The 17,814-nt window shown below is 51.7% G+C and overlaps 2 protein-coding genes across 2 annotated transcripts; both read right to left on the minus strand.

Annotated features, from left to right (window-relative positions):
* Positions 1 to 1,397: 1,397 nt before the first annotated feature.
* Positions 1,398 to 15,054, minus strand: DDA1 (DET1 and DDB1 associated 1). The gene is made up of 5 exons (XM_076359252.1): positions 15,007 to 15,054; positions 10,283 to 10,363; positions 9,773 to 9,824; positions 9,385 to 9,446; positions 1,398 to 8,357 (listed from the first exon to the last, which is right to left on the minus strand). Exons 1-5 carry the CDS (start codon positions 15,007 to 15,009, stop codon positions 8,247 to 8,249), a joined length of 309 nt encoding a protein of 102 aa, XP_076215367.1. The 5' UTR covers positions 15,010 to 15,054; the 3' UTR covers positions 1,398 to 8,246.
* Positions 15,055 to 15,661: 607 nt separating this feature from the next.
* On the minus strand, positions 15,662 to 16,559 carry MRPL34 (mitochondrial ribosomal protein L34). The gene is made up of 2 exons (XM_076359250.1): positions 16,482 to 16,559; positions 15,662 to 16,257 (listed from the first exon to the last, which is right to left on the minus strand). Exons 1-2 carry the CDS (start codon positions 16,523 to 16,525, stop codon positions 15,954 to 15,956), a joined length of 348 nt encoding a protein of 115 aa, XP_076215365.1. The 5' UTR covers positions 16,526 to 16,559; the 3' UTR covers positions 15,662 to 15,953.
* Positions 16,560 to 17,814: the final 1,255 nt, after the last annotated feature.

The following is a 17,814-nucleotide window of genomic DNA, read 5'->3' on the forward strand; positions in this document are numbered from 1 at the left end:
CAGCGCAGGAGCCGAGGTGCTGCCGATGGTCCAGCGCAGGCAGGGAGATGCTCTCCAGGGCCAAGGGCACCGTGTCCGTCTGTCCCCCCCCTTCCCCGCCGGGGTGGGCTCCCTGCGCTGCAGCGGGGGACAAGATCCCCGTGTCAGCTGGGGACAGCCCTGAGCTTTGCTGTCCCCAGGGCCGCAGGGCCAGGGCTGGCTCCCCACACGCAGCCGTGGGAGGTCGGGCAGAGCCCTCCCCAGGGCACAGGGAGCCGCCGGTCCCCCCCTCGCCCTCCCACACCAGCCATACCCTCTCCCGGACACGAGGAGCGGAGGATGCGGGAGAGATTTCTGGGGCGAGGGCCAGGGAAAAGGGAACGCTGGGAAACTGGGGCACGCAGGCCCTCGGAAACCCAGCGAGACCAGCACCACCACGGCCATGCCCCGGAGCGGGAGCAGCAGCGCGTTAAACGATGGCAGGAGAAAAGACCCCGGGCCCGGCTGGGGGATACCAGGTAACCCAAAACACCCACCCCCTGCCTCGGCTTGGCACCCAGCCCTCGGGGCTCTGCGGAGCCCAAAGCTCACCCCAGGCCCAGCTGCCCTGCCTGCCCGCACCCTGAGATCAGGCAGGGCTGCGGGCAGAGGCGCGCAACGCTCTCCCTTTCTCCGTTTCATTTAGATTCTCTGCTTGGGTTTGGCTGGTCGGGGCCAGCTCTCGCCTCTGCCACTGTTGAACACACGCTGGTCTTAAAGGGAGTTTCTTTTATTCCATTTCCCTCCTGAGAGTAACAGTCCTGGTACCATCTATTCCTGCATCGCTTGCCGGAGGAGAGGGCAGGGTCCCGCTGCTGCCAGGACCCCGCAAGTCCAGGGCATTTTTTAAACATTTCTCTATACAAAGTATTTCTACAAGCGGCCGCCTGTCCGGTATCTCACTCTTCCGGGCAGTTGCTGTACAAAGGAGGGAAGAGTTCGGTTGTTTTGGTTTTGTTTTGTGTTTTGGTTTTTTTTTTTTTCCCCTTGCTGTGTTTTATTTCTTTGGAAATTAAAAGAAATGAAGGGGGTTATTTATTTCTTTTTAATTTATTTTGTCATATTTTTGTAAAACCTGCAGAAATGCAATAAAAAAAAAAATATATTTCAACAAGCCTGAGGCGTGGGCTAAATCATTGCCCGCAGCGGCTTGCACAGCGCATCTGCTCGGGGGACAAGTCTCAGGTCTCCCGTCCCTGGGGAAGGTGGAAGGGGACGTTAGGGACGCTGTCACCCTTCAGAGTCCTCTAACGCGGGGCGAAGCTCTGAGACAGCGACACAAGGACAAGCCCCACCGGCGGGGTTCGATGCCAAGCGCCCTCCGGCAGCCACACCGCAGCTCTCGCGCGTATTGTCAGGTAGAGGAAGAATGACGAAGGTTATAATCCTCTAAATTCTGCAAATTTATTATACACAGTATCAAACATGGAATAGTTTAAAAATAAATGCAAAAAAATCCAACGGCCGTGACATTCGACTAACAGTGTATTTACAGTCACTCCACTAGGGCAGCCCCTCTGCCAACATGCAGCTTTCAGGAAAAACCACCATCTCCCAGCCCCACGAGACAATATTTTTGCAAAAGAGGAAAATTCAAGTTGCAAAGACAGGTTGGAAGTAACACAGACTCACAAGCTCGACGCCGCGTTGCAAAAACCAGCCAGGGATGGCGTGTGCCGAACGGACCGGAGGAGTTAAAAGAAGTTGCGGACGACAGAAAGCTCCGAGGCGCTCTCAGACGCTCAGCCGCGATGTGCGACTGGCCAAGGCCGGGCTGGTTTAACTAAAAATACCCAATAAAGCCCGTTAATGGCACACTGTGTGCTGATTAATAAGAAATGAATGCGTTTGGAAATCGGCACGACTGTAGCAGAGACAACGCGGTGACTCAGCTCCGACCATCCATTCAGATGTCATGCTATTTCTTACAGTAAGCCATTAGTCACCCCGTGTCCCTGCAGCCCCGAGAGCCATCGTTCAGGACAGCTAGTCCTGCTCTCCACCAGCTCACGCCGCCGCCTCGATGCTCCCCAGCCCCTCACCCCTTTTCACACTCACACACGTGCTGCTTAATCAATGCAGGGGAGAGTGTTTGACCTGTTATTAAAAAAAAAAAAAAATAAAAGCACCGTGTGTGTTTAACAGCAACATCCCAGGGATTACAGCACCGCGGTCCGCTGAAGAGCGAACGGGGCCGAGTCGCCCTGGGGATGTTTACGGAGCTGGTAGCAATGAGGCAAAGTGAAACGTTACTGCTGGTCGCTAGCCAAATGAAGTTTGCTTCGGTCACGAAGGCGAGGAAATTAAAAAGCAGAGTTATAGCACAAAGAGCACAAATTACCATCCTCATCGTGCACGAGGCAGCTGTAGGGCAGCTTCGCCTTCCCACAGGGCTGGCGAGCTGAGGAGCGCGGCCGCCTCTCGCCTCCGAATGCTGCCGAGGAGTCGGTTAGGGGAAGGAGCGCGAGAGCAGGTGAGGACCTGTGGAAAACCTCGTCTGCGACCGCAGCGTTTGCGGCAGCAAATGCCGGTCCACAGGCGTGCCCGCTCACCCTGGGTCACCCGACTGATTCAGCCAGCCACCTCCCATATGAAAAAAAAAGTCCTGAGTTGAAATAGGGTCACGTTTTAACGGCGCTGCCCTTCGATCTCGCCAGCCGAATACTTACTTTCAGGTTTACATCAGCAAAACTTGGAACTCTACCACAAAGGTTAAAGCCACCCAGACTCCTCAAAAGGCATTAAGACCGCCAATAAGACTTTATTTTTTTTCTCCAATTCCTAGAACAACACAATCCTGAAAAATCCCACACGTAGGGAGCCTTAGTTCTTCGTATTTGGGGACACGCTAGGTGAGTTTTGCCTTTAAAAACAGAATCTCATTGTTAAAGAGAATTTGAAAGCTGGTATCTCATTCCCTTGTTTCAGTTACAAAGATGTTCTTCCCTGCAGGGCAGGTTCAGCCCTTTCAATATCTAGAAGATGTTTTTCTTCCCCAGTGGTTAAAAAAAGATGAGGTTCTAGCAGTCCTGTCTCCTCCCCGACATTAAACTCTCAAGATGACACACATCTTTTATATGAAATATAACTCAGCTGCCAGCGCACGCGTTTCAGGACGAGCTCTGCAAGCCGACGCTGTGACAGCAAGTCATTTAGTGTCGGCTGGACACAACCATTAGACCCGTAAGTAAGCTGTCAGCTGGCATAGCCAGTCCACCTGGATAGCCTGCTGACTCAGCCTTTTCGGGTGGTTACTAGCGGCAAACATCCCAGATCAACTGCTAGACGAGACCCCGGGGCTGCACGCCCCGCTGTCAGGGCGCAGATGTTGTGAACCAGCAGCAGAGAAACCCAAAAGCGCAGTCAAGCACGGCACGAAGGTCAGGCTGTCCTTAACCAAAGCCGTGATGCAATACCCCCTTCTGGGCACAGCGGCCAGCACATCCTCTGCACTGCTCCCAGGAACACCCTTAGCTGCTCCCAGGTAAATGCAACCCTCTCTTCTTTAAAGAAAAGGATTTCCCACTCTCTGTTACACGTCAAAAAATGTAAGACAAAACCCGACACGGAGAGAGATCAGCTGGAACCCCTCCGGTCACGGTCAGTGTGCCACACAATTCCTCTGCTGCCAGGCTGATGTCATTAACCCAGGAAAACAAATTAGTTTTCCTACTATAGATATACAGGTCTTTTTAAAAAAATCTTAAAAACAAAAAATGAAGCTAGTGGTATACAAACAAGCCAGGAAACGGTAAGTGGTAACGTAGCCGATAGCTGCAGCGTTAGAAAAAAAAAAAATCCAAGACTCCTGCTTAGTCTTTGCCCTTAAGGCCAGTGTCAAGGAGCTCACCAAAAAAATAAAGCTTTGAAGTCCCACCCGTTATAACTACCTCGTACAGAGTGGAAATTTTAAGATTAATGTCCAGCATGTTCAAAATTTGCCTCACAGGAAACAGTCCAAACGCCAACAACTGAACTGCTGCATAAGGCACGCACTGGAGAGGGAAGGAAACCCATCTTCCAGCCGATCCGACTCCAAAGCCAACTTCACAGCCTCCCCCCCCACAGAGCTGTCGGTACAACCCCCAACAACTGCGCGCACGTGGAGTTTACTAACAGCTTGGCACATTTACCAGGATGACAGAAAACAGCGTTGGGCTTAAGCGTGTCCTTCGGATTCATCACAGCCCGGCTCAGCAACCAGCTCCCAACAGCCATCGGGCCGTGCATCCCAGCCACCCAAACCAGCACGCTGCTGCTGCTTCATGTCCTGCCAAGGCTAAGAAAACAAGTCGTCTTTTTTTTTTTAAAATCACATCTAAACATATCTAAATGATTCTAAAAGCCTGTCCTCTTACAGTGAAATGCATCTAAATGCATCCTCTTAGTGAAATGAATCTAAAAAAACTTCTGCCCACCTTAAATACTCCTGTGGTAAAGAGTTTAAACCCACGACAGCCTCGGTCCAAGCCGAGTCGCAGGCTCAGGCAGACGGGGAGCTGAGCAGCTCCCTTCCTCCCCTCCTCGTCTGGACCTCCGCCCCGCCGCTCGCTGTTCTTTGTAGCGCAATGTGGTTTCAGGGCTCGTCAAAAACTTCTGCACGTGCTTGCAAACTCCATAAGCTTTGCTAACAGTCCTCCACAGCTCGCCAGCTTCGTACAAAACCAAACCTTCCAGCCACAGGTTCTGCTGCGTTTCGCGCTTCCCGGTGTTTACCGGTTGGATGGGACCCCGGGAGGTCGCCTCCAGCCTCCTGCCTAAAGCACGGGCGACACCGAAGGCGGAACCGGTTGCTCAGGGCATCGTTCGTTAGGGTCTCGAAAAACTTCCAAGGACAGAAACAGGAAACACCTTGAAAGCTGAACGTGCCAACGTTCCCTGACTGAACATACTCCGACAGAATAAACTGACCCAGCAAACTGCAGGAGTCAACCATCGACGCAAACAACAAACACAGACTTCGCTGCTCAGACACAGTTACCTGCGAATTCACGGCGGAGGACAGAACACGTTGAAGTCTATCCTTTCTTTCGACATTTTCCCATCTCTAACTCTTAGGTACGTTTTGTTACTACTTCTCCCCTAAAAAAAAGTGAAGCGATCACATGCTATCAGGAATTAACCTAAACAAAACTTTAGCTTCCCTGCACATCAGTCACTAGTGTATTTTTATGTTAGAAAAAGGCAGCACCTAACTTCTTAATATTCTAAACTTACCCAGCATACATCTAATTGCTCGCACTGGGCACAAGCTCCAGCGTTGCTTAATACAGGACAGACGCCTGCGAACAGGACAGTCTGCTGGAAGGAGCTGCTCCTAGACGGACTCATCGTCCCCTAATATCACAGAACACATTTCTGCTGCTTTGACTCTTGAGAAAAGATGCACTATTCAACTGAAAAAGCAAAATTCTGATCTCTGACAAGTATCTCAAGTTTTCATTAAAAAACCCAAACCTTTAGTGTACATCGGTAACAGAAACAATAAAAATACCACTATGCAGACATATACAAAAAACCCCTGAGGGTCACTAAATCTCAGTCACTTTGTAACAAGAGAGTTGGAAGTCAGAGGAGCTAGGTATTATACAAACAGTGCGGTCAGCAAAAACCCGGGGTCTGGTTTTTTTTAAACATTTTTTGTTGTTTTCAATGCACTAAGGCACCAGGAAGTCACAGTTAGGCCAATAAGATCTTCCATGCGACATTCAAACCCGATACACTTACCATGTGTTAAACAGACGTGAACATAGGATCAAAGTGCAATAGCTTGAGGACAGCACTCTTGAGCCAGGAGCAGCACGGAAAAGTGAGTTGGAGAAGGAAGGAGGAAGGAAGGGAGCCCTCGCTTCAGATCGGATGGGGGGTAGAAAGACTGACTGTGGGTAGTAGAAATCCACACTGCTTGTACACAACCACCAACGCAAAAACAAAACCCCAACCAAGTGACACCGAGAGTCACGTCCCTTTGAAGACTTGTTTCTCCATCACTCCAGAACTACTTTAAAAAGGCAGCTTTCTTTTACCTCCTAAGAATAGCTGAAATATTTCAAAGGCTCCCATAACCAACAAGATCGTTTTTGAAGACACGGAGGGAACAAAGACGGGGGTTTACAACAGGAAGGAACTGCCAACTCTCTTTAATAGTACATCACTCTGTCTAGCAGAGAAGTCAGCAAAGCTCAAACCTTGCCGTATCAATCGAGAATTATACAGCATTTTACAACTTTAAAGCACTGTACAAACATTACTGCAAGGTCGCAGCTCTCAAGCTTTGCTAAACACACAAATTGGTCACACTTTACCACCAGCTGCACGTTCGTTTCCTCTTTTGGTATCTCAGGGCTCTTCAGAGGATTCTTCAGTTTCAGCTTCAGATGATCCCTGCGAGGCCGGGCGCTAACACGGCATCTTCAGTCAACGTCTTGCGCTTCGCACAAAAGCACTTTTTGACAGCGCAACTCTGGGAGGAGTCCTCTTGCAGTCGCCAGTAAATCACACGGAAACCCAAGTGTATTTTATCTTCACCAACACAGTTGGCATTTTCAACGACATTCCAGTAATTTGGAGGTTACTGCCATAGCAAAAAGGTAACGTTTTTTGAGGCAGATACAAAGTTCTAAAACTACTCAGTGTTAAGTTAAATTCACTCACTGCATCAGAAACTTGGTGCCTAATGTATACTTAAAAATGCAACGCGAGCTGTGCCCTGCTCTTCCTAAGGTTCTGCCTTGCAACATACGGTCGTCAGCAACAGTTTCTCTCCCTTCGTGTTCCCTTCGCCCCCAAACCTGAAGACGTGGCGTCCCCCGGTTGGACAGGGATGCCGTGGACAAGGGGACAGCAGAAACCCTCAAAGCTCGCGGCCGCCACAGCCACTCAAAACGAGGCTTATCCAGGATCTCTAGAAAAACATTCGTGCGATTTCTTGAATTGGCATTTAGGATTTGTCAACGAGAAAAAAAACCACAGCTATAAATGCAACAATTTAAACTAACACAGTGTGAAGTCAGCTTCTTACGTTAAAGCAGACAAGACATCATTACTAAGCTACACCTTTCCTGTCCCCTTCAGGTGATGATGCTCGTTTCCTTTTAGTCTCTGAACTTCTGAATCCACCTAGACGACTTACAGGTCTCCATTTTGGCTCTTATTGAAGAGTCAGTGAAGGGTTACAGGCGACAGGCACTGAACTGTCACAGTCCAAAAGAGATTGGTCTTCATCAGAGACCATGGAAGCTCACATTTTGATCAACTCCAAGTCCTGGACTTCATTCCAGACATGACGATATCGCAGGAAAATACAACGTACCATTATTCAGAGCCGGCAGTTGAGACAGAGAACTAGATCTAGTCGCCGAGGTGCTCTCAGACTCATCCAGCCAAGCGCTGCCTGCAGGGTGCCTGCCCAACTCCATTCCATCAGCCGGTGCTTACATACACTGTTAGGCAAATACTCGGAATAGGACAAGAGTATCCTTTTATTCCAACGGAGAAGTTGCACATGTCAGTCCGTTCAAGACCAAGAGACGGTTAGAATTTAAGAGCAACAAAAGCAACACACCTTTCACTTGAACTCTCCATGACCACTGATGCATGAGATAACGTACGCTGCCAAATGACCGTGGCCCTTACAGAACAGACCAAAAGAATACAACCGATAGATCAAGTTGACAACAACACGTTTGCCAAGATCAACATAACCCTAAATGACACCCATGATTTTTTTTTTAGTGCAGTGCCAGTTTCCAAATATTTGCGAGAAATAGCAAGGCCCCACACTTACGGCTGGACTGGGCACATCCAAAGAGTTAACCACTTGGAATATGTCTGGAATATGTCAACGGGTACATGAATCGGAAAGCCTATACCACTGAAGGGTTCTGTAATAACCCGTGGCTCCCACCCAGGCTCCCACAGCTAGATCTGGTTGATTAGGTAACAGATTCAACAAAACCTGTGAAAGTGACAGTGTATATTTTTAGAAAGGAGGAACTAAGGTTATACTACACCATTTACTGAATTGTTCCACCACTGCTCCGTAAGTTTTACGGCATAAATAAAAAAATGGAGAGGAAAAAAAAAATAAATACATTGGCTCCTATGAAGTCAGAAGTGGTTTGGGCTGCATAGTGGAGGGGTGAGAGATGGGGGCAAGGGGCAAAATTTACACACTTTGAGACAAAACAGGAAGCGCCTGCAAAGTAGTCGAGGAGAAAGCCAAGAGTTTAAGTGTCCTCGTTCATATCCTGGCTGTCTGTCCGAGCGATTTTCCGTGGTGGCGCCGAATTCTCACCTTCTATTTCCACTTGCTCTTGATCTCTCTTCTTTGCTGCATTCTGTTGGGACAGAGAAAGCCACAGTGAAACTCTCCAAAGCCTTAGATTCTGGTGGGAGCTAGTGTCAGTAGAACAAATTCTTGTTTGTAAAAGTTTCCAGATGGAATATAGTGCCGTGATGACCTAACTGACACACTGGAACAAACACTGAAGAGGATTTTGCCCAAAGCCGAAAGGTGCTCCTTCTAGATTGCTCTTCAAATTTGAGGGTGGGACTAACACACCAATCATTGATCTCAGCACCTTTTATTTATAGATCTCAAATACTGCATAGGCATGAGTAAGAGCCTCTTTCCCACTGCTCTGAGTCAGTCCCCGAACTTACCAAAATCTCCCAAAGCCTTCTGCCACATACAAATACTTTCTTTTCAGCTTCAAGGTTCCTTATAATTTTGCCTCTCTCCACATTCTTCCGCAACCTCTGCTCTGCCCATGATTACACTCACTGCTTCGACGTCTCCGCTCCTAAGCCATCGCCTTGTTCTGAGTACTCCCAACCCAGGTACCCCAGCTTCCTAGTCTCAAACGCTAGCTAGAGCATACTAATTTGTGCGTTCCTCGTACGAGAACTCAGATTTTGTACCCAAGGTACTCACACAGCCTCATTAGCGCATTCACATTCTGCACAACCTCATCCGCCTTCTCCTAACGGTCCTGGGAGGTAAGAGCAGCTTTACCCTAGCTGTAAAGTAGACGCTGAGGCACAGGGAGACCAATTTGCCAAGGTCACAAAGGAAAACTGCAGTAAGTGGGAGATGTAACTGCAGTCTCCCAAGTTCTAGACTAAACACTGAGTTACCGTCCCTTAAATTGAAAGGGAAGAAAAAGTTGTGGGTTTTTTTGTTTGGTTTTTTTTAAAGCAGCGTTGTGCAGAGACAGGGCCTCCTTACGCTATCTTTTGCTGAAGTGCAGTTTGCACTTTCTTTTAATTAATCTTCAATATTTTGATTGTGATCAATATTCAGCTCAATTAGCCCGAGTCAGCAAATCAAGACAAAATGTTAATATTAAGAAAACACAACCATACCTTTTTGTCCCACTGCTGATGTAAATAACGCAAAAGTATATTTGTCTTTTCTGTTACTATGACTGCCAAAAAAAAAAAAAAGAGAGAGAGAAAAACATACTGAGGTCAGTTTAAAGATGACTTTTAAAATGGTGCAGCAATTGCCACATTACTTCACATACTTTTTAATGAAAGGACAGTATGCAGGAACACCGATCACTTAATAAGGATGGAGGAAAAGCACAAAACCCAATAACTGGACATGCACTGCTAATCACTGTGGTGACAGTTCAATAGTATCACCTGATCTGAAGATTAAAATAAGGGACATTATGTGTACGCCAGATTTTTAGTATTAGAACAGAATAAAGTTATTAAAAAACCTCAAACTTTAGCGGGGCAGACTTACTTTGTTCGGATGGATATTCTCTCGTGGGAAGATATACCGATGGTCTTCTATTCTGTAGAAGAATTAGAACAGTTGCAGAACAAAGACAGCAAAAAGGTGATTTTTAACTCAACCACAGCTAAACCAACCAAAAGGCCCTCATTAACGCGGGCTACAAATGCATTGTGATATTCTGCCCTGTTAGGTGACACTGCGCGGCTACAGCTTTTTAAAACACACATGTAAGGAAGAAGGTCCATTTTTCATGTGTTCTTCAGGGCGTAAGACTATTACTAAAGAACGTATATATAAAGAAAGCACCACAGATGTGGTTTGGCTGATGTGATGACACATTCCTCACCAAAGCAGGCAGGAAGTTTTCCTTGCCAATCTCAACTCATAAACTATCAGCTGTGATCATACATGTTTTTTAAGAAACAAAATACTAATTTCAAGTTTAGTTCCCTCCAGCAACCTTTGAGCCGTGCAAGAAAACCTTCCCCCAAAGCACCAGGATGTGGCAATACTTACTGATGCTTTACATACAGAATCCGCATGGAATCTGCTGAAGTTGCTTTTGTTGTAGACCGGTAATCCTTTCAAAAAATCTGCCTAAAAAGACACAGAATACAAACAAAGAAGTAGGTGAGGAATGAAAGAGTGATATTCTGGTTGCTGTTTGCTTTCTGCCGATTCTTGAAGGAGTCGCTCAGGTCATTAAGATAAACAACTGCAGGAATTGAAGGATGCTGCCAGGTCCCGGCTAGCGAGATGGCTGTTGGATACTGAACCCCGCCCAAAACTGTTTCTGTAAAGTAAGCCAGCCCCCAGCTTCTGCATTTGGCTCGTTATATCCCCAAAGTTCAGTAATTCAGTTAGAAAGATGCTAATTAAATACCTTTTGGCATATAGGTGATTAAAGAGAGGTATGTGTCCAGCTGGGTGAGCTCTGACAGAAGGAAGATTTGCACCACGCAGATACAAACACCACTGACGTAGCAGACCAGAATTCACAGCAATGTACCAGCACAAATCACGACATCACACGAGAAACTCTGCCACAGCTACGCTGACGTCTGAAGTCCTTGAATATTACACCCTCTCAATCTAGTTGCTCTTTCGCCTTCCCAGTTAACATTCTTTGTCACAGACCAAGGCTGGTTCCGCAGAGCAACGAAAGCCCACGCGGCCTCAAAAGCCCAATCCTTACCGCACGCTTATCAGCCTGGCCCAACTTTTCCTTTTTTTGGAAGGATCACATCCCTACAGGCGTCAAGGCTACTGGTACATCAAAAAAAAAAAAATAAAACAAACCCAAAAAACCACCCCAAGTTTTGATGCAAGTGGTTAGATCTCCACTCACGACAAAACTGTTGATCCCACAGGCCAGCAAAGCTATTTGCTAAACAGCCGCGGGAACCCTGCAGAGCCCTCCCAGTTTAATTAAGCCGTAGCAGCGTGAAACAGGAATTTCCTTCTCCAGAGTGAAAAAGGAGGGCGGGAGGAGAACGTTACCGGGGTCAGGAGAAAACGGAGCTTACAAGTGTGTTGGAGCCTCTCTATTCACAGCAGAGACAAAGGAAGATGCCCAGCAACGTCTTTAAAGTAAAGAGAAAATGGGTAATAAATGTAAGGTGTACTTGTGTGATAAGCAGAGGAGAGGGAGGCCCTGAGACGGTCCTTTCTAAGTCATTAGATCAGCTACCTGTATCATAATGATACTTGCTTAAAGATTCAAAGCCTGTTCTGCTGAACACTGAAGGATTCTACTGCAGGACATACATCACCTTGTTTATAAGCCATTTTAAAAAGGACAGTAAAGCAGCAGATGAGAAGTAATTTAATTTCAGTGTTGGAAGCAACACATAAATGGACACTACTGCCACAAAACTGCTAGGTTGGAAGACGTTGTTTTCATTTAAATAGAAGCCATTATTTTTATTAACGCTGCATCGTTAATTCAAAGCAAAGAGCTATAATTAGCCAAACCAGAAAATATTATTCATACTTTTGTTCTTAAAAAGAACTCTACTGACATTCTAGTTTCCACGTTCAACTCTTCCCATATGCCTGGTTTTAGAAATCATCTTGTTAAAATACTGGACTTGGGGTTCAAACAGCAGATTTCAAATTCCTCTTGCCCATCTGAACCCCCACAGGACCAACACTATTTCCCTGTGCCTTCACTGCCTTCGGTCGCGAGTTCTCCAGGACAGAGTCCATCGCTCGCTCGTCTGCGTAATGTCCGTACCACGGCTGAGCTCAGGAATTAAGGCAGGATCTTCCAGCTCTGCTATAACAGAAGCCCTCGGTTTCGGACCGCGTTGTGCTCTCAAGCTCACCGCTTCCCACGCCTGCCCCGATGGATTTCTCTGTTCATCTGTTCTCACTGACTTCCACAGTCGGCACCGATTAGCGAACACATACACTACCCAAGGACACCCAGGCTGAAAAGGATGGGGAACCCTTTAACGACTCCTGAAGGCACAGCCAGATACAGTTTTCTCCACATAGCCCAGATTTACTAATTATATTATTCTGTTTAGAAGGATTGAGGATCTTTAAAAATATCCCATTACATTTCAAAGCATCTCACCTTCCCATTGTCATAAAAAGCCTGCAAATTTAATGCAAAGTAACCTGCTCCGCTACACCAGCCTAATCCAGAGCGAGACAGACACGTCCTTGATTTCTTTTATTGCAAGAAAAGCCTGACAACTACTTGGCTTTATCACTACTTATAAGAATGGAAAATAACTGCTCTTATTTAGGAGCACACAACTTCAAGTACCTCTTCAATAAGCTACAGCTCACCCCAAGTCCCTCACGCTAGACTATTCCCTACTTTCCAGCTGGGGATTTGGTCTAGCAGAGCCCACGTTTCCCTGGAAAGAGGCTGGGCGAGCGGGATCACAGATCTCACCAGGGATTCCGCAGTCTTTTAAAGGACTTTTACAGCAGGGTGAGTTACATCCAGTAAGTTGCAAAAACACTGTTAAAATTATCAGTCAAAACGCAATTTAAATGGCGAATGTGGTCGTGTCCCCCCCGTGATATAAACAACTGAAGCAGGACATATACCAGCTAAGTGCAGACTCGCAAGCAGGAAGGTTACTACACTCAGAGAACACCTGGAGACCTCAGCTCTAACAGCCACGAGCGTCCCTGGCTCTCGGCCACCACCTTTCCTTCTCTCAGGCCAGCAGTCGCTTGGGTGGACCAGCTCCAGCCCCGCCAGCAGCGCCCACTGCTCAGCCAGAACTTAGCTAGAGCAGAACAACAGGGACACTAAAACGACGAGAGACGGACATTTCTCCAACCTAGGCTCCAGCCAGCACGTTAAGCACTCGTCACCAGTTCAACTGAAAAGTCTGGTTGTCAGTGACACAGGCTGTCCCTCCGATAATGATAATCCTGCTGCATACGTGCACATTTCAGTGGCTATCTGCTGATACGATCTCAGAGATCACCAAAAAGGCCCCCTCGAAGGAATTGCCTGGAGTCATATTCCTGGATATTCAGAATTAGACAATACTCCAAGTGCAGTGATCCTTATCTTCTCCAAGGGCACCAGATAAATAAGCCCCAGTAGGTCACTGCCATGTTTACACACCTATAGCACAAGGCACATCAAGTCATACCTCCCGTATAATGTCACGAGGAAACGCTCCCCCTGTGTGCCTTCTGCCACTCTTTAACCAAGGAAAGCGCACCCCCGCCAAGCTAGCGAAGCTGATGGAACATCCTGTGTGGAAGTGAAAAACCAGCACCTGAACAGATGCCTCATTTCCTCTGGGGAAAGGCAAACTCAAAAAACCAACAAACAAGCATGATTAAGCAACATCAGAAGACAACACTGGTTCCTTCTATGATTTGGGAAGTGAGGCAGAGATAAGATGCATCTACTTTTCCTGTGTCAACAAGGGTGCTCAGCTTCCTAGGAAGATGATAGTCCTCATCTAAAAGCAGAAAGGTGAAAAAAAAAAAAAAAAAAAAAAAATATATATATATATATATGTGCCCCATTCTCAGCTTTTGGAAGGAACTGCAGTAACAGCGCTCAGCAACACAAGGCCCAGCACACAGATGCTGAAAACAGGGCCCTGTCCCAGCATGATGCACGCACACGTGGACGTGGGTTAGAGGAAAACCACTAACACGGGCTTGGGAACGGCCACCTAAGCTCTCAGCCACGGCACGCCTGTACACGGACACCACAGGAGCACCACTGTTTTTCCCTCAGTTAAGGAGTTTGCGGATGGGCAGAAGGAAAACCCTCTTTCTCCAAAAATTATTACGTTGCTACAAAGGGAAGGAGGGAGACTGGAAGCCTCTCGGCTATGACAGCGCTGCCAAACGCTCAGGCACCAGACCAAGTCCCTGTTGCTGCTTAGGGGACACAGAAAGGACTGAACAACCTCTACAGCCCCCTTAGTGCACCCCCCCAGACCTGGGGACGGGGGAGCAGCCCGCACCTCGGAGGTGCCCCAATTTCCCCCTTCTGCCTCCCAGCCTTGGGGGTGGAGGAAACGCCCCGCGCCCTGGCAGTGCCCCAGCTGCTGTCAGCCCCCCCATCCCTCGGGGCAGGGGGGGGAAAACGCCACACCCTGGGGGAGCCCTTGCCCTCCACTGAGCGCTCCAGCCGCGGTGGGGAATAGCCCGTACCCTGAAGTACCACAGTCCCCCCGATCACTAGAAGGGGGGACCCCCCCCCCAGCCTGGGGTGTCCCAGCTCCCCTCATCCCCCCGCCCCAAGAGAAGGGGTGCGTCCCCAGCTCAGGGTGTCTCTACCCTCTTCAGCCCCCCACCCCTGGGGGTGGGGAGCCCCGCCATCTTGGGGCGCTACAGCCCTCCACCCCTTGGGGAGTGGGACACCCCCGGCTCGGGGCACAGCAACCCCCCGCAGCCCCCGTCGCTAGGGACGCGCAACACCCCCGGCCCGGGGTGCCCCGGCCCCCCGCACACCCCCGTCCCAGAGGGTGGGGCACCCCCCCCACACCCCACCTCGGGGCGCCCAGCCCTCGGGCCGGGGCCCCCTCAGCCCCGCCGCCCTCCCACCTCCGCGGGGACGCCGGAGGCTGCGGGCCCCGCAGGGCCGGAGGCGGCCGCGGGCCCTCCCGTCCCCTCCCCGGGCTGGGTGGGGCAGCGGGGCGCGGCCGGCGGGGCAGCAGCGGCGGGGCCCCACGGGCCGCGCTCCCCTCGCAGCACCGGGCCGGGGGCGCCGCCATTTCGGGCGGGGGGCGCGAGGCACCTACCATCTTCGCCGCCGCCAGCCGTGAGGAGCCGCCCCTCCCCCGCCGCCGCGCCTCAACCCGCCCACTGCCTCCTCTGCCCGCCCCGCGCGTTCCTATTGGCCCGCGCCGCTCCACCCTCGTCTTCTATTGGGCGCCGCGCCCGTCACTCAGCGCGGCGCCGAGGAGCGTGGAGTTAGGTTGAGGCAGGAAATGCCCGCTCGGAAGGGCCGGGGGGGAAGTGCGCAGTGCGGGAGGACCCGGATGTAGCGCCGGCCGCGGGGCACGCTGGGAGATGTAGTCCGTGCCTCCGCTCCCCGTGGCCCTCGTTATAACGAAGGCGCCGTTCGTTACACGGCGGGAACGAGGCAGCGGCGGGAGGGCAGTGGCCGGGAGAAGGCAGCTCCTCCCCTCCACCCCGTCCCCAGCCCAGAGCTGCGGCCGAGAACCAGGACCCCGGTCCTGAAGCACCTCAGGGGGGACGGAGCGGGCAGAGGCGCCGCCGACGCGGCCGGTGTAAACTAAACCCAAAGTTCCCTCCAGCCTCAGCCCCGATTCCGCGCTCGTGCCGCCCTTCCGAAGGCTCCCTAGCAGCTGGGACCCCACGAACGAGCCAGCTTTCCTCCCCTCCCCGGCCCCCCGTCAGTTTGGCATTGACAATTAGCGCAGGAAGCTCGAGGCGAGTCGCGGGGCTTTAATCGCAGCTCCTGTTCTCACGAGTTTATCTTTGAATCACACAAAGCGGCAATACTGTCACGATTTAAAAAGCGGCCATTAAACAAAGCCCTCGGAGGCCGCCCTCAAGCCAGCGCGATTCCTCACACGCTCCCCGACACGAGAGGGACCATCGGTCGCTGCTGCTCGTCGCGGTCTCCCTCGGCACGGACGCTCAGGCTGGGTCGCGGCGGTGGCAGCTCTAGGGCTCGATTCCGGCTCGCCCCACGACCAAATCGACCTCGCGGGCAGAGCCCTCAGTGGCTCAGAGACTTCCTGCCCTTCAGCATGCGCCGGAGGATAACCGCGACGCCGGCCGGCGTGCTGATGCGCTTGATCCAGCCATGGGTCCGTTTGCGCTTGCGGTTGTTCGGCTGATACTCGTTCCCACGCGCTTTCGTGCGGATCTGCTGGCGGTTCCAGGAAGACGCCGGGCTGGGGCAGACGCCTGCGGGCTCGAAGGGGAGATGGCTTCTGAGAGGCAGCTCCAGGGAACTCGAGAGGACCGAGGCTGTTCGGAGCTGGAAAGGGCAGGCTGCGGCTCGCTGCAGGAAGAAAAATCTTTGGAAAAAGGAAAAGAAAACCCAGAGAAGTGAGAAGAGCGAGCCCGGCGCTGCCGCCGACAGGAAAATAAAGGGGTTTTTTGTCAGCAGCGAGGGAGGGGGCTGACCCTGTCGTGTCCCTCCACCAGCCCAGGGCCCGCTCGCTCCCCCCGGGGGGGGGGGTCAAACCACACCCCGCCCGCCCTCAGCCCTCCCCGGGCAGGCGGCGGCGGCCGCCGTTACCTGCCGCCAACAGCCCGCGGCCAGAAGCGGCCCAGCCCCGCCATCGCCCTCAGCCCGCCCTGACAACACCGTCCTCCCAACAACGCCCCCTCCTATTGGCTCCCTCCGCCTGGCCAATCACGGCCGGCGGGGAACGCGCCTGCGCGCTGGGCGGGAGGGGGTACGCACGGAGGACGCGGCGGGCCGCGAGGGCCGATGGGCCTTGTAGTCCCGGAGAGGGCCGGGCCCCGCCGCGCTGTTACCATGGCAACGGCCGCGGGGTACGGCCTGGGCCCCCCCCGGCCTTGCGAAGCGCCGCGGCCTCCTGCGGCGCGGGGGGGGGGGGGGCTTCGTCGCTGTCACAAACCACTAACAGAGCTAAAGCCGCCTCTAAAGGCTAATTTAGTCCGTGCCAGGACCGTTCTGCTGGCATCATCTCCGGTGTTTGGGCCCCTCCGGGGCGGGAGGACCAGGCCAGGCCCAGGGCCCCGCCACCACAGGGGGCCCGCGCCGCCGCCCTCCCTGCCCGGCCTCCTCGCCCCTGAGGGGTGCGCTCCGGCTGCCCCCCAAAATTGTCACGACGAGCAGCGCGGTGCACCGGCATTCATTTTCGGAAGCCGCTCGGGGCACCGCAACCGGCCCGGCAGAGGGTAAACTGGTGCTGGGACCGGCACCGGACTCTGATCACCTTCCTCCTCTAACGTATAGATATATATGTATAGAGAGCAGCAGCATGCAGGACGTGCCGAGGCACCTACAGAGAGGTTCAGCCTCCTCCTGTTCCTGAGTAGGTGAATATGATTATCTGCATTTTATAGAGCAGGGAAATGAGGTGCAGGAGGGGGAGGAGGAGGAAGGCCGGCTGGGGGGGGTCAGAGGGTGAGTCACTGGTAACCCGGGGATCTCCATCATCCTCGCTCTGATCATTGAAAAGATCCTCCAGATTGCTTTGCTGGAGGCAAGCCCAGCTGTACCGCCAAGAGCAGGCACCAGCTCTGGGGTTTTTCTGCGCTGGTTTGTTGTGTTCCTGCCAGACGTCAGCCCGTCGGGGTGAGGGGATGCGACCGCAGCCCTCCCAAACCCACGGCTGTGAAAACAGAGAAGGACTTGGGGGTACCGATGGATGAAAAGCTGGACATGAGCCGGCAACGTGCGCTCGCAGCCCAGAAGGCCAATCGTATCCTGGGCTGCATCCAAAGCAGCGTGGCCAGCAGGTCGAGGGAGGGGATTCTGCCCCTCTGCTCTGCTCTGCTGAGACCCCCCCTGGAGCACTGCGTCCAGCTCTGGGGTCCTCAGCACAGGAAAGACACAGACCTGTTGGAGCGGGTCCAGCGGAGGGCCACAAAAATGATCA

The sequence above is a fragment of the Aptenodytes patagonicus genome, chromosome 25 (assembly GCF_965638725.1).
Source record: "Aptenodytes patagonicus chromosome 25, bAptPat1.pri.cur, whole genome shotgun sequence".
Classification (NCBI taxonomy): Eukaryota; Metazoa; Chordata; class Aves; order Sphenisciformes; family Spheniscidae; genus Aptenodytes; species Aptenodytes patagonicus.

Coding starts and splice junctions, on each gene's coding strand:
- DDA1 (XM_076359252.1), bottom strand. Junction 9,447..9,772: donor AGAATATCCATCCGAACAAA/GTAAGTCTGCCC, acceptor TTTTTTTGGCAG/TCATAGTAACAGAAAAGACA. Junction 8,358..9,384: donor ATCAGCAGTGGGACAAAAAG/GTATGGTTGTGT, acceptor CTGTCCCAACAG/AATGCAGCAAAGAAGAGAGA.
- MRPL34 (XM_076359250.1), bottom strand. CDS start 16,525: ATGGCGGGGCTGGGCCGCTTCTGGCCGCGGGCTGTTGGCGGCAG. Junction 16,258..16,481: donor CCGCGGGCTGTTGGCGGCAG/GTAACGGCGGCC, acceptor CTTTTTCCAAAG/ATTTTTCTTCCTGCAGCGAG.